Source organism: Antechinus flavipes, chromosome 3, assembly GCF_016432865.1.
Source record: "Antechinus flavipes isolate AdamAnt ecotype Samford, QLD, Australia chromosome 3, AdamAnt_v2, whole genome shotgun sequence".
In the NCBI taxonomy this organism is placed as follows: Eukaryota; Metazoa; Chordata; class Mammalia; order Dasyuromorphia; family Dasyuridae; genus Antechinus; species Antechinus flavipes.
In genome coordinates this window covers 321,310,312-321,324,593 of record NC_067400.1, presented here as the reverse complement: position 1 = coordinate 321,324,593, position 14,282 = coordinate 321,310,312, and the positions used below count along the sequence as shown (strand labels likewise).

Genomic DNA, 14,282 nt, shown 5'->3' with positions numbered 1-14,282 from the left:
TAAGACTCAGTTTCCTCATCTATAAGATGGGAGAAATAATACCTGTTTTCCGTCTCTCACGGGGATATTATAAAGATAAAACACTAGGGAAATAACAGTTACTCTCTCTTGGTTTAGTGATTTTTATGAATGGTGATGGTGATAAAACTTAGAATTTGCCTTTAAATTCATGATTTGAGATGAGCCCAGAATCAGAAAATTTCAGAATGGAAAAGGGCACTGGAAGCTACCTGGTCTGATTCACACCCCCCAAAGAAATCCCTCCACAACATTCCTAACAGTGGTCTTCATTCAGCTTTTGCTTCAACAAATGGGAACAAACACATTGCCTCTCAAGGGAACCGGATTCATTTTTGGACAGCTCTAATGGTTGGGAGGTTCTTCCTAGCATCAAGACTTCTTTGTAATTTAGACCCATTACTTCTGGTTTTTCCCACTAAACCCAAACAAATTTCATTCTTTTCCCAGAGGAGAGCCTTTTCAATACTTCAGGGCAGCTGTGTGTTATTCACCTTAAGTCTTCTCTTCTCCACTCAATGGATCCTCATAAAGCATGAACTCATACCCTTCACTGTTCAGATTGCTACTCTCTGCGAGTTTTCCTTCTGACCTCCTCATTCAATTGATACTTCTTTCTCCTAAATTCACAACGTGTTTACTAAGGGTGGGATTGCCCTAGGTTTCTATCCAGGACTATCTTCCATTCTTCCATTTATACTATTTTCTTTGATGATCTCATCAGCTCCTATGGATTTAAGTGTTATTTTATATTGAGGATTCTCAGACCTATTTAAATTGTCCTAAACTCCAGATATACATCTCTACTTATTAGATATTTCAAACTAGGTATCCTATAGATATTTTAAACTGAACATCTCCCAAACAACTCATTATCTTTCTCCTCAAACCCTCTTCCCATTCCTATTACTGTCGAGTATTCCACCATCTTCTCAGTCTCCCAAGTTGGAAACTTATGTAGCATCCTTAACCTCTCTCTTATGGATCATATTTAATCTGTCCCAAGATTTGGAGTTGGAGTACATATAGTTGAGGAGCTCTTATCTGTTATAAATAAATATGTATAGATAGATAAATAGATAGATATGGGACCCCTTTGACTGTCTGGTAAACCTTATGGACCCCTTATCAGAATCACTGAAATAGTTATCAAGTTTGTTTTTTTTAAATCTGGGTTCATGACCCCCAATTTAAGAACTTCTGATTTAGTCTCTTCTCCCCATTTTGGGGCAGCTAAGTGGTTCAGTTGATAGGAGACTGAGCTTGAGTCAGAAAAACTCATCTTCATGAATTCAAATTCAACCTCACACATTTACTTCTATATGTCTCTGGAGAAGTCACTTAACCCTGTTTCCCTCAGTTTCTTCATCTATAAAATGAGCTACAAAAGAATAGCAAACTGCTCTAGTATCTTTGCCAAGAAAACCCCGAGTGGGATCACAAAGAGTTAGACATGTCTGAACAACAACCACCGTTATCTTGACTTTTGGTTGACTCATGAGACTGAGAACATTTGAAACCTGTATCATCCATCTCAACAAAGACAGAAAGGGCACTGGATGAATGAGGGGCCTTGTCTTGGGCCTTGGCACCTAGTCTCTGATGGGCATCCTTCCAGCCTGGTGGAGGAGGGGGGCTCGGTGTGGAATGTCAGGACCTTTGTGTTGGTTGTCAGACCCTACCACCATCCCTCATTATGTTTGCCCCAAGATAAGGTGTTTTTGTTGCCATCCAGGGCTTTTCCCCCTGACAATTGCCCGGCCTGAACAAAGGTCCCTTTTGTAGTCTTGCCGCTGCTTCAAAGGTTGCTAGGGGAAATTCAAAAAGAGACTGATCAGCCACGCAGATGGTAGGGATGGTGACGGGATGGCATCCAGAAAGCGCGGCATTTGGGGAAAGGGGGCGGGCAGCAAATGGGGAAAGATGTTTGTCAAGTGCATAATGATGCTCCTCTCTTTTCTTTTGGGTGTTTTTCAGGAGTCATGGCTGGTTTCAACATGGGGGGTGACCTTAGAGAACCCGAATCCAACATCCCTGTTGGCTCACTGGCAGCAGTTGGCATCTCGTAAGTTCCCAACTCAGCAGGCAGAGGAAAGAAAGAAACAGAGAAAGTCAGAGGGAGAGAGAAAATAAGGGTTTTCTTTCCAGGTTAGAAGCCTTCTCTCTGACTGGGATTGGACTGTTTCATAGTCCAATTGACCCTTTAATACCCAGCCAGCTAAAAAAAATCAAGTCTGACTCTTTTTCAAATGATCATCCATTAATAGCCTCTGCACTGGCAGGCTCAGGAAGGATTTTCATTAGTACAGAAAGAAATAGTTTTTCCCTTCCTAACTATCCTTCCATCCCCAATACCCCTATTATGAATATGGGAGATTTATTAACCTTGGAGTATTTCCAAAATCTTTGAAAGTTTTATATTTTTATCTTTTCTGAGCTAGGGATCCCATTTGGGAGTTAAAGTATTAAGAGAATTGAGTTTCAGCTCAAATTATGCAAGATCTGTGATCTTGGACTCTTCATCTTAGGACTTAGTTTTTCTATCTGTATAAAGGGATGGGTTTTTGGTCATAAATATAAAAAATATTTTTTTCTACTTGTCTTTCCATTTAACTCTCCTTAAAGGGTTGTTATAAGGATAAAATGAGGTAACAGATATGACTGTTTTGAAAAGTTAAAAGAATGATATTTATACAATATATAATAAATATAAATATCTTATCATAATTAGTGTTAGGATATAGCATAATTGGCATTATTAACATTAACATTCCTATAATTCAGATTTTGTTGTTGTTTAGTTGTTGGTTTTTTTACAATCATATTTGACTCTTCATAACTCCCATTTGGAGTTTCTTTGGCAAAGATACTGTGGTTTGCCATTTCCTTCTCATTTTATAGCTGAGGAAACAGGGGCAAACAGAGTTAAGTGCTTTGTCCAAGGTCACAGAACTAGTAAATAGCTGAGGTCAGATTTGAACTCAGAAAGAGAAGACTTCTTGATTCTCAGCCCAGCACTCTATCTACTGCATCACCAAGGGCTGTATTAATATGAGCTCTACTGACCAGGTCTATTAAAATAACCTATTTGGAAAGCAGAAAATTATTATTAAATAATTATAATAAATCAAAATTTAATCAATAATTATAAATTATTATTTAATCAGGATCAAGCTGTGTAGTTCACAAGTATGAAAACAAAAAAGGTGAGGGGGAAGACAATTTAAGATAGCACCAGATTTACCTAAGGATAAGACTGGGTTTGATCTCAAGGAGACTAAATGTGATAATATACGTGAAGAAGTATGGAACTATTAAATACTATATAAATATAAGTTATTTTTAGTCTATTTTGTTTCATTTAATAAATACATATTAAACAACTTATATTTCTCTGGCATGGGTGTGCAAGGACAATAAACACTTGATCTAGCAGGCTTAGGTTGTTCTTCACTGTGTTCCAGGATAACTTATAAGTGAGCTTCCATCTTGTCTTGAGTATCCTCTTCTCTCTTCAGACTAATTGTCTTGATTTGCCCAGAACTGTGTAGTGTCCTCTCCATGCAGTTCTGATGTCTGTATTTCGACTACAAGGAGGCATCAGCAGGGGCTTGAACCTGGAATACTCTGCCCAGTACTCTGACATCATGGGAATTTGCTAAACTATTTTTTTTTAACATGGATTCATTTTGTATTTACTGATCTGTGTACATATTTTTCCCAAATAGAATGTAATTTCTTTTTGTTTATTTCCACTGTTGTCTACAACAGTCCTTGGCACCCAGTAGGAACTTAATAAATGCCTATTGAATGAATAGATTTCTTTAGCCTGAGGTGTCTTCAACTCTGGCTTCGTCCCCTTCATAACCCTACTCTATTTTCTTTTCTATTTCTGTCTGTCTTCTCTATTTATTTTATGATGTTAATCTATTCCCTTCTCTCTCTCTATTTTTTCTATTTCTATCTTATCTTCTCTATTTATTTTGTGGTATTGGTCTATTGTAATGTAATGAACTGGCAAAACAATTTTTCAGAAATTATTATTTTAGGAAATAGTGTCTTTATAGAGATAGCATAGCATGGTAGATAGGATGCTGGAATCGAAGCTAGGAAGACTTGGGTTAAAATATTGTAGTATTTGTAGTACTTGGTAGCTGTGTGATCCTGGGCAAATCACTTAACCCCAATTGTTCCTTCCCTGTCCCCCCTCCCCCAATACTGCCTGTAATACTTAGGAGCTTTGTGATCCTAGGCAAATCTGCTAACCTTTCTTTGTCATAGACATCTCCCTAGGATAGATTTATTAAATTCTTGGAATTGAAGGAGTCACAAATCCTCTCTCTCTCTCTCTCTCTCTCTCTCTCTCTCTTCTTCCTCTCTCTCTCTCTCTCTCTCTCTCTCTCTCTCTCTCTCTCTCTCTCCCTCCTCTCTCTCTCTCTCTCTCTCTCTCTCTCTCTTTCTCTCTCTCTCTCTCTCTTTCTCTCTCTCTCCTTCTCTCTCTCTCTCTTTATCTCTCTCTCTCTCTCGTTCTCTCTCCCCCCCTCTCGTTCTCTCTCTCTCTCGTTCTCTCTCTCTCTCTCTCTCTCTCTCTCTCTCTCTCTCTCTCTCTCGTTCAGTTCTTCTTTTTAGGAGAAAAACTCTCCTAAAATTCTTATGTGTTTTTGTTTCCATATTGCCTTAGTTAACGTTTAATCCCCGCTTTTCTCATTTCTTTACATTATGAGAAACAGGAGTTAAACACATTTTTTTAACAGTAGGCAACGATGTCCTAAATAGCTTTTCTTTGCAGGTGGTTTCTCTATATCATCTTTGTCTTTTTGCTGGGTGCCATCTGTACCAGGGAGTCCCTTCGTTATGATTTCATGATAGCAGAAAAGGTAAGTCTTCCTGCAAGGATGATTTTGCCAGGGCTCTCTTCCAGGATTAAAATATATACCATTTAAGGCAATGTGAAAAGGGCAGCTCTCTCTCTTCCAGCTCTAAATCTTATGCTTCTGGTGTATTGTATCAAGCAGCAGACTAGGGATCTTATCACAGATCAGAGAAGAAAGGAAAGGATCAGTCTTTAATTTCAAAGAGCTACTAGATTTTGCATGGGATTGTTGGTACAATGAAATGCGGTGAGGTACTAAAGAGCTTTGTACCATATCTATGAGTTATTTTAAAATTCAATTCAATAAATTTTAATTAAATGCTTATTATGTGGAAGGCACTATTCTAGAAGCTGGAGATAAATGTGACACAGACCTTATTCTCCAGGAATTTACAGCCTACAGGGGAAAACCAATAACTATGAAATAAAGAGAGAAGTAAATACAAAGGAAAGATACAGAGAAAATGCTATAAGAAATTTGAGAAGGGAGAGATCATGTTTCACTTGGGGAAAGAAAATTAAGGAAGGCCTTATGGAGGAGGTAGACTCTGGATTGAGTCTTGGATGAAAGGAAGGACTTCAGCAGATGGAAATTAGGAAGGCGGTGTCTCTTCTAAATTTGGAAGTGATGAGATTATCATTTAGTAATTGTCACTTCTTCATCAACAATGATCACAAGACAAAGGAAAAACCTGGAGTTGAAATTTACCAGGAATTGAAATCCTTTACAGCCATCAATGGTTCCAACTTCTGCCATCATTAAACTTTTCTCCAGAACTATACATAAGAAGCTAAGCAGACTGCTGTGATTTTCCTGTCCTCCCTTTGCCCTACCCACTCTCTGAGGAAGAGAAGGGAGTGAACAAGAAGAGGAAGGACCTTACAGATAGGGTGATAGCAAAGACCCCAACTAGGGTGGAGGCTATGGGTCGTGGTCTGAACCCTGTTCTGCCTTCTCCAGGACATTGTGCTCTCACGGAAAGTCTCTGTGGTGCCTAGTGTTTTTCTTGGCTGGGCAAAGACCCCTTTATTTTCAGATTTAGTGCACTGTGCACTGAGAGGAAGGGTAACAAGATTAGTGAATTCTGTACATTCCACAGTGGCATGTTTTAGCAAACAGGTTTTCAGCAAGCCTCATCTGGCACCACTGGGAACTCAAGACTGAAGATATCTTGGTATTTCTCAGGGAGCTCCCTAAGGGTACCTCCAACCCTCCTTGAGTTCCTAGAGGAAAAGAGGGACCTGAGATGCCCTTCTAATTTCAGAGAAGCTCAATGGAGTGAAAGATTCTCATTAGCTATTTAATCCCTGGGCTTTATTAGGTTTAGGTTTATTACCTTTTCTTTTCTATGAGATGAATTGCAAGGAAACTGTGCTCCTGGTCTTGTTGAGGTAGAATTCAAATGAAACTCCCTCTCCTTTCTCTTTCCATTCCTCCTCTTGTTGTTATTGTTCAGTCCTATCAGTCATATCTGACTCTTTGTTGATACTATTTTGGGTTTTCTTGGTAAAGATACTGGAGGGGTTTGCCATTGCCTTTTCCAGCTTGTTTTATAGATGAGGAAACTGAGGTAAACAGGATTTAGTGACTTGTCCAGGATCACACAGCTAGTAAGTGTCTGAGGGTAGATTTGAACTCATAAGGAGAAGTTTTCCTGATTCCAGGTCTGATACTTTCCTGCTGCATCATCTAACTGCCTTAGGTTATTCCAGGTTCCCCTTTCCTCCCTCTCCCCATTTAGAAAAACCTGATTAATGAAAATTTGCAGTTATGCAACAGTTAAATTAGGGAAAGATTGTTCATGACAGAAAAGGATTCTTTCTAGTCTGTCCCTAAGCACTATTGTGGAGAAGCCAATTGTCCTCAGGAGTCCCCAGCTTCCTTCTCATTATCTTTCCCTCCTGCCTACAGCTGAACGTCATGTGCCAGGCAGGGACTGCCCATTCTCCCTCTCCATCTCTCTGTCAAACCAAGCCCTTATAAAAGGAGTTGATGTTGGTAATTTATCTCTTAGTGTAAATGAAATCCCTCTCCCAGGGATATTTTCAATTTAAGTCATGTCTCTCATTACCAAATAAAAAGTTTTTGTCCTTTTAAGATAAAAGGAATTAAAGGACATATATGAACAAATGAAGAGACGTATTTTGGGAGCAAAAGGACCTTTTTGCCCTTTAAGTTCCATCAGGGAGAAGGCCACCTGCTATATCTTTAGAATTATAGATTCTCAGAATTGGAAGAGACCTTACATTTTAAATTCCTATAATTCGGGATATTCTCTCTGATATCTTTTTTCAATCATCCAAGAGAGGATGGTAAGGTAGAAAAAATGCTGGCTTTAAAGTTAAAAGTTATTGTTATTCAGTGTCCAACTCTTTATGACCCCATTTGGGGTTTTATTTGTAAAGATATTGGAGAAATTTGCCATTTCCTTCTCCAGCTCATTTTATAGATGGAGAAACTGAGGTAAACAGAGTTAAGTGATTTTACCAGGATCACACAGCTAGTATCTAAGGCCAGATTTGAATTCAGCTCTTTCTGCTTCCATGCCCAGTGTTCCAGTTACTGCATCATCTAGCCGATGTAAAGTTAGAAGACCTGGGTTTAAATCCCATCTCTTATTCCTATCTGTGTGACCATGAAAGACCTCCCCAGTTGTCAAATCAGACTAGAGGTACTTGCCAGCATTAAATCTATGATTCTGTGGTCTATAGTAACAGGGAACTCATTACTGCAGGAGGAAGCCAATCCATTTCCAGATAGTTTTTGCTATTTCATTGCAGTGAACTGAAAATCTCCCTGGAATTTCCATCCCGGTCCTAATTCTCTTCTCTGGAGCCATTAAAATTTCAAGATTATTTCCTTTTGTTTGAAACACACCCAATTCCTTAAATTGATCCTAAAATGACATTTTTTTTTTTTGTCTCTGCGTTATTCTAATCTTTCTCCTCTGGACACCTTTAAAACAGAACACAACTCTCAAGAAGTGGTCTGACGAGCCAGGTGATTTCCTCTATATCATTTTTGTAAGGCTGATGTTGTTTCTTTATATAACAAAATTCATTCCAAGTCTCTCTGAACCTTTAAAAGATGGCAGTCTTTTAAATGGAAGAGCCTCAGCAGCCCACCATGGGCAGGAAGAGGGCAGAACCAAATAAACAGATAGATTTTAAAAAATTCTATCAAACAAAGGAAGGACCATGGAATTCTCTGCGGGTGGAAATTCCATGCTCAAATCATAGAGTTGTGGCAAGAGGGTTAAAGATCCCTTGACCAAGATAAGGAAATTGAGATGGAGATGTTTAATGAGGTTGGGAAAGCTTCTGAAATAGGCCAAATCAAAGGATTTGGGAGAAGTTAATTAGAGAGAGAGAGAGAGAGAAAGAAAGAAAAGAGGAGAAGAGAGGAAAGAAGAGGAGAGGAGAGAAGAGAAAAGCTCATTTAGGATAAAATGTGGAGATTTGGTTTCTAGATAGGACCATGACTACTTCCTGACACAGGTATATGTCTGGCCCACAAAGAACGGAAATATACAACTTTGGGCTTTGAGTAGTGAGCAGGAACTGGTACAGGAAGTATCTGTGGGTGAACTTTGACAAAGCTGCCCTTGGCGACTCCCCCAAAGTAGACTCCTTGGCAGCCAGCTCTTGGTACTTTCCATTGCTGCCACCCAGGAGAATTCCAGAAGGGAGGGAGAATCTCTTTCCTTCAAAGATTTGGCCTTGTGGCTGTGCTCTTTCTTCTTGATTTTTCCTTGGCATCCATCTTCTATGGGAGGATTCAGGAGAAAGCTCAGGCTAGACTCAAACAATCTCAGTTCAAAGCCCTGCTTTGATGATCTAGAATCTTTGTGATCTGGTCAAAATCACTTGACCTCTCTGGGCCTCATTTGTAAAGTAAAAAAGTTAGATTAGATGACTTCTAATGACTTATAGTTCCTAGCATCTGGCAATTAGTGAATGCTTGTTGTTGAAAGAAGAATAACAAAACACAGGACTGGGAAACTAGAATGCAAGAAGTGACTTAAATATCACAAGGAGTTGGCATTTTGTCCTGTAGGCAGTTAGGAGCTATTGAAGATATTGGAACAGGGGAATAGCATTAAGAAACTTCTTTGGTTACTGTGTGAAGAATAGAAGAGATGAGATAAGATAGAGATCAGAGAGGGGGAGACTAATTAGGAGACTATCACTATGGTCTAAGTCAGTAGTTCTCAAAGTATGGTCTAGAGAATCCTGGGGATCTCTGAAACCCTTTTAGAGGGTCTACAAATTCAAAAATAGTTTTTGTTTCCACTATGGTAAATGTCTGTAAATATAATCCAGATAAACAAAAACTCTTTGGAGAGATCCTCAATAATTTTTAATAGGATAAAGATACTGAAAACAAAAGTTTGAGAACCACTGGAAGTGATAGGGTAGAGATCAAAAAAAGAAGGCAGATGTGAAAGAGATTGGAGCAGTAGAAACAATAAGAAAGAAGAATCAAAGGAGAAAGATGTTGTCACCTAGAAAAAAAGGGAAGTGAGAAGGTAGGTAGGGGTTGTAAGGAAGTTGGTAAGTTCAATTGTAATTATATGTCTTTTTAACTAAAGACTCCCAGGTCCATAAAGGGATCTGAAATGAAAGAAGGTCCAATCACAGATTACAAAGCATTTATAGTTTGGAAAAAGGCTTGTAGGGGAGGGAAGATCCTACTAGGGAGTGGAGAAGGGGTGAGTGTTCTCAGCTGTTCAAAAGAGAGTGGGAAAAGGATCTAGTTTCTAGAGGCTTTCAAGTGGGTGAGGGAAGTATGAAGGGAGAAGATATCTGTAGACACAATAAGCCTGATGTTTAGGAAGTTCAGAGCAAGGTCTCCAGTCTGCAGCTTCTGTTCAAGGTTGCTATTGAGTTGATCAAGGCTGATTCTGTGGTTTCTGGCAGCTGCAGGCATCTCTAAATTCAGCTAGAGTTTACTGGCAAAGGATCACTGGTACGTCAAGCAGCTCTGAGTCTGAGAAATCCTTCTAATTGACTGGTTGTTGTGAAACTCCATTGTCCTGCTCCCCTGTGAAGAAAAGAAGCTCCAATACAAATAACAAATTATTATCCTCATTACAGAGCTCATGTGCACAGTCTCTAATTCTCATTCCTGTGTTAAACTTATGAGTGACTGAGTCATTTTTTCATCTTTGTGTCACCATCACCTATCATAATACCTTATGCATAGTAGCTGCTTAAAAAATGCTGATTGCTATTTGAGCTGGAGTTGTTAGCAAGATATTCAGGAGGAGAGAGCTAGTAAGCTATTGCAAATGGAGTCTGGGACCTAGAGGAGGGTGTGTGTGTGTGTGTGTGTGTGTGTGTGTGAGAGAGAGAGAGAGACAGAGAGACAGAGAGACAGAGAGACAGACCAGAGAGACAGACAGACAATGACAGAGACAGAGACAAAAAGACAGAGACAGAGAGATATCTAGATTTGGGAGTCATTTGTCTAGAGTGGCAATTAATGCCACTGGAGTAAATGAGTTTTTCAGTGGATAAAGTTATAAAGAGAAGAAAAGAAGAGTGAACAGTCTTAGGATGGAGGAAGAAATAGGGACCAATAAAGAACTAAGATAAAGTGTGGCTGGGTAGATAAGGAAAAAACTCCCCCACCCCTCAAAAACCCAAAAGAGCAGTGTTACTGAAATCATGAGAACACAGAATGTTGAGGAGAGGAATATTACAGAGAGAGCAAGGTGAAAGTATTAGGACTAAAGGTCCTAATTGAATTGAATTGAATTGAGTTACTACAAGGTAATGGGTGATTTTAGAGAGAGTTGCTTCAGTAGAAGAAAGCCTTCTTATGTAGTAGAAGTTGGAGTTTCTAGATTCCTTACAGAATAAGGAGTGAATAAAATAAAAGCAGGGGTGGAGGTGGAGTGAGTACAAATTATTCTTTATGGAAATTTAGTGACAAGGAAGAGATAGGACCTAAAGGAAGAGAAGGATTAAGGAAAATTATTTTTAGGAAAAAGGAGGCCTGGGCTTATTTATGGGAAGGAGGGAAGGAGCCAGTAGATCACGAGAGAATGGAGACAAAAATAATAGTGTGGAAATGAAACCTTAGAAATAGAAGAGGTGATCAAGGACACAGGTGGAATAATTAGCCCTTGAAAAAGAGGAATGCCATTTCATCCTGAGAGATCAGAAGGAAGTAGGAGAGATTCGGTAAAAATATAGATTTTGAAGTATGGAAGATGGGAGATGGCGGAGCTCATATTGGAGGGCCCCACTCTTCTTAAAATTATCTGCTGAGAAAGAATGGGCATGGGGTAGAGTTGGGTATTTGAAGAAATACAGTTTGGGACAACCACTGGAGGAGTGTGATAGGACAAGATGAATAAAAGGATTTCTAGAAGCTGAATTTTAAGTTAGCATTCATTTTAAGTGGACTTCAACAACAGTCAGATTTGTAGTAGAGGAACAGAGAAGGCTGAGAGTACTAGGTAGTGCAGTTCATAGAGCACCAGCCATGGAGTTGGGAGGACCTGAATTCAAATAAGACCTCAGATATTTAACTTGTAATCCTCTTCTGACTCACTGAACAATATTCTTTTCTGGCTACCCTGGAAATCCCTCCCATCTGCATTAAATTATTTGGCTTTCTGATTCCCAGTTTCTATAAACAACTTCCTTTTGTTAAAATATGCTTTAAGACTTTTAGTCCTCTGCCCTCCTCACTTGGACCTCTAAAGCTCAGTACCTTTTATTCCTCAACCCTGTACCCCACCCCCCTACCCCACCCACCTTCACCCCCTACCATGTAATTCATATATCCTCTTCTCAGCACCTTCTTCCTAACTCTTAAATTGGCCACTCCAAGATTGTTTGCTCTTGAAAACATTAGCTTTCTGAAAAACCATTTAAAAATAAGTTTTATCAAAGCCTTTAAAAATATTGCAATCGTTTTCTGATGTATCACATTCCCCCATCCCCACCCCCATCTCACCACCTTCCCCATTGAACCTTCCAAAAACAAAACTTTCTGAGACTGCAACTGTGGCTTACTAAGGATGCAACATTCTGAATCTATACTCCTTTATACTTCTTCTGAGAGGAGGAAATTGTGTTTTATCATCTGTCAAAACTCACGATTACGTTACAGTTGTTTCTGCTTTTCAGGTAGAGATATATGTTTGTCGTGTCTACCTCTTTGTGGGCCCATTTGGAGTTTTCTTGGCAAAGATTCTGGAGTGGTTTGCCATTTCCTTCTCTAGCTTTTTTTGTAGATGAGGAAACTGGGACAAACAGGATTAAATGGCTTGCCCAGGGTCCCCCAGCTAGTAAGTGTCAGAGGCCAGATTTGAACTCAGAAAGAAGAATTTTCTTGATTCCAAGCCTAGAACTTTATTCAGGGCCCAGAGATAATATTCAGAGTCATATATTTTGGGGAACAAAGGAAGATTCTCTACAGAACCAACACCCAATTTTCCATATCATTTTTTTTTTCAGTTTACAAAATGCTTTCCTCACAAACAATCATAGATTGATTTCAGCACTATCATTCCCATGTTACTTGTCTGAGTCACTCTTGTTGTAAATGGGCAGAAATGAGACTCTGCCTCTGATCTCCAAGCTCAGTGCTCTTTCCAGTGCATTATGTGAAGATAATTTTTAAAAGCTAATTAGGCACACCATTCAGTTGTGCCAAAGCAATCCATCCCAAGGTTCTATTCATTTCTAGACAATAGGATCCTAACAAAAACACAGGCATTAATTAGTAAAGAAAAATGATATATGGCAATTTAAAAAATAGCTCAGAGAAAGGCTGAAGACAATAAAAATACTATACTGGAAACTTGGAAAGAATTTATGCCGTGAAATAAAAAGCATGGGCACTATAGCTTGGAGGGAGGGCAGGAGGTGATGTTAACAAAATAGGAACAGAAGATATGTTTACTGCAAGGAGGAATGTTGCTCCAGTGAAGGTAAAACAAAAAGCTTTAGCACAGGTACAAAGTCAACATTCTTAAGGATTGAAAGGAACATCTTACAAATGACTCCAAACCTTTCCCGCCCAAAAATCCAGAGCTAGAGAACCAATGAGAATCCTGAGCAAATATAATCTCAGGGATGCAAAAGAGCTAGGAGAGAGACTCAGCATTTCAATTCTTCCTAGAAAGAGTGTTCAAAAGCTGTCTACACATCAATTATGGAAAGGCAAAAGTCACAAGGGGGTGGGGAGCAGTCATAAATGGGTTGCAATCTGTACCATTGAAGAGATTACTAAGCTATTTGGGAAATACATCAATAGAATGTAAGCTTCTTTGGTGCAAGGACTATTTTGATCTAGAAGAACCAGGGTAGCCATTTTAGGATGGTGACTGGAGTGAGACTTGATTCTGGAGTTGGGTGGGTGGATTTGTTCTCAAATGTTGCTCATTCTTTCTCTCTTTCTCTGATCTTCTCTCCATCCCCTTCTCTTCCAGGTATCTTTAGTAGGCTTCCTATTCCTCTTGGGGCTGTACATCTCATCGCTGGCTTCCTGTATGGGGGGTCTATATGGAGCCCCCCGTATACTACAGTGCATTGCTCAAGAGAAAGTGATCCCAGCATTGACGTTTCTGGGGCATGGGGTGAGTCATGTACTTGGGCAAAAAGTTAACAGAGATGATGACTTCTCCAGAGAGGTAACAATTTTGTGTGTGTCTTCAGTATTGGCCCCACATTGGAAGTTGAAAAGGGTCTTGGAAATCAACTAATTCACTCTCATTTTGTAGACGAGGAAACCAGAACCCAGAAGGCTATATAATTTCCTAAGGTTACAAAGGATATATAAGCAAAGCTGATATTTTAACCATTATTCTTCCAAATTCAACTCTTTCCAGTATACTATCCTGCCTTGTGAATAAATAGATCTCTCATCCCCAACACACACACTTTTTGGAAAAAGTTTATATGAATCAATGATACTTTATACTGGAATGTGGTGGTGATTTCCCTCAGTTCCATTCACCAGCTGATTTATTCTGGGTTGACAAAAAAACCACAGAGGAAATCCTTCCAAGAGTTTATATGAGAGTCAGAGAATTTAACTCCTACACTCCAGCCCACTTGTTATTGCAGCAAATAAAAATATTTTTCTTTTCTTTTCTGATTACTGGATTGATCCTGATATGGTTAGCACATTTCTTCACAGTTGTGGCCATCTCTGTCCCTTGGACTAACAATGCAAAGGGCATTGAACCTGGAGACAGAAGCCCTGGCTTTGGGTCTTAATCCTGCATAACTTTGAGGATCAATTGATCTCTCTAGGTCTTAGTTTCTTCATCTGTAAATGGGGATAATGATATTTGCACTCAACTCCTGGATTTATTTGGGCAATCAAGTATCCCTAGATAGAACACTTTCCTTTCTGGATCTCAATTTC

General features: G+C 39.3%; 1 protein-coding gene across 1 annotated transcript in view; it reads left to right on the top strand.

Annotated features, from left to right (window-relative positions):
- Positions 1 to 14,282, top strand: part of SLC12A8 (solute carrier family 12 member 8) — a 74,495-nt gene that overhangs the window by 36,429 nt on the left and 23,784 nt on the right. The window contains exons 2-4 of the mRNA XM_051985472.1: positions 1,996 to 2,083; positions 4,808 to 4,895; positions 13,342 to 13,488. Of these exons, the coding sequence (XP_051841432.1) occupies positions 2,001 to 2,083; positions 4,808 to 4,895; positions 13,342 to 13,488 (318 nt within the window). The 5' untranslated portion in view covers positions 1,996 to 2,000. The remainder of the gene's footprint in view (positions 1 to 1,995; positions 2,084 to 4,807; positions 4,896 to 13,341; positions 13,489 to 14,282) is intronic.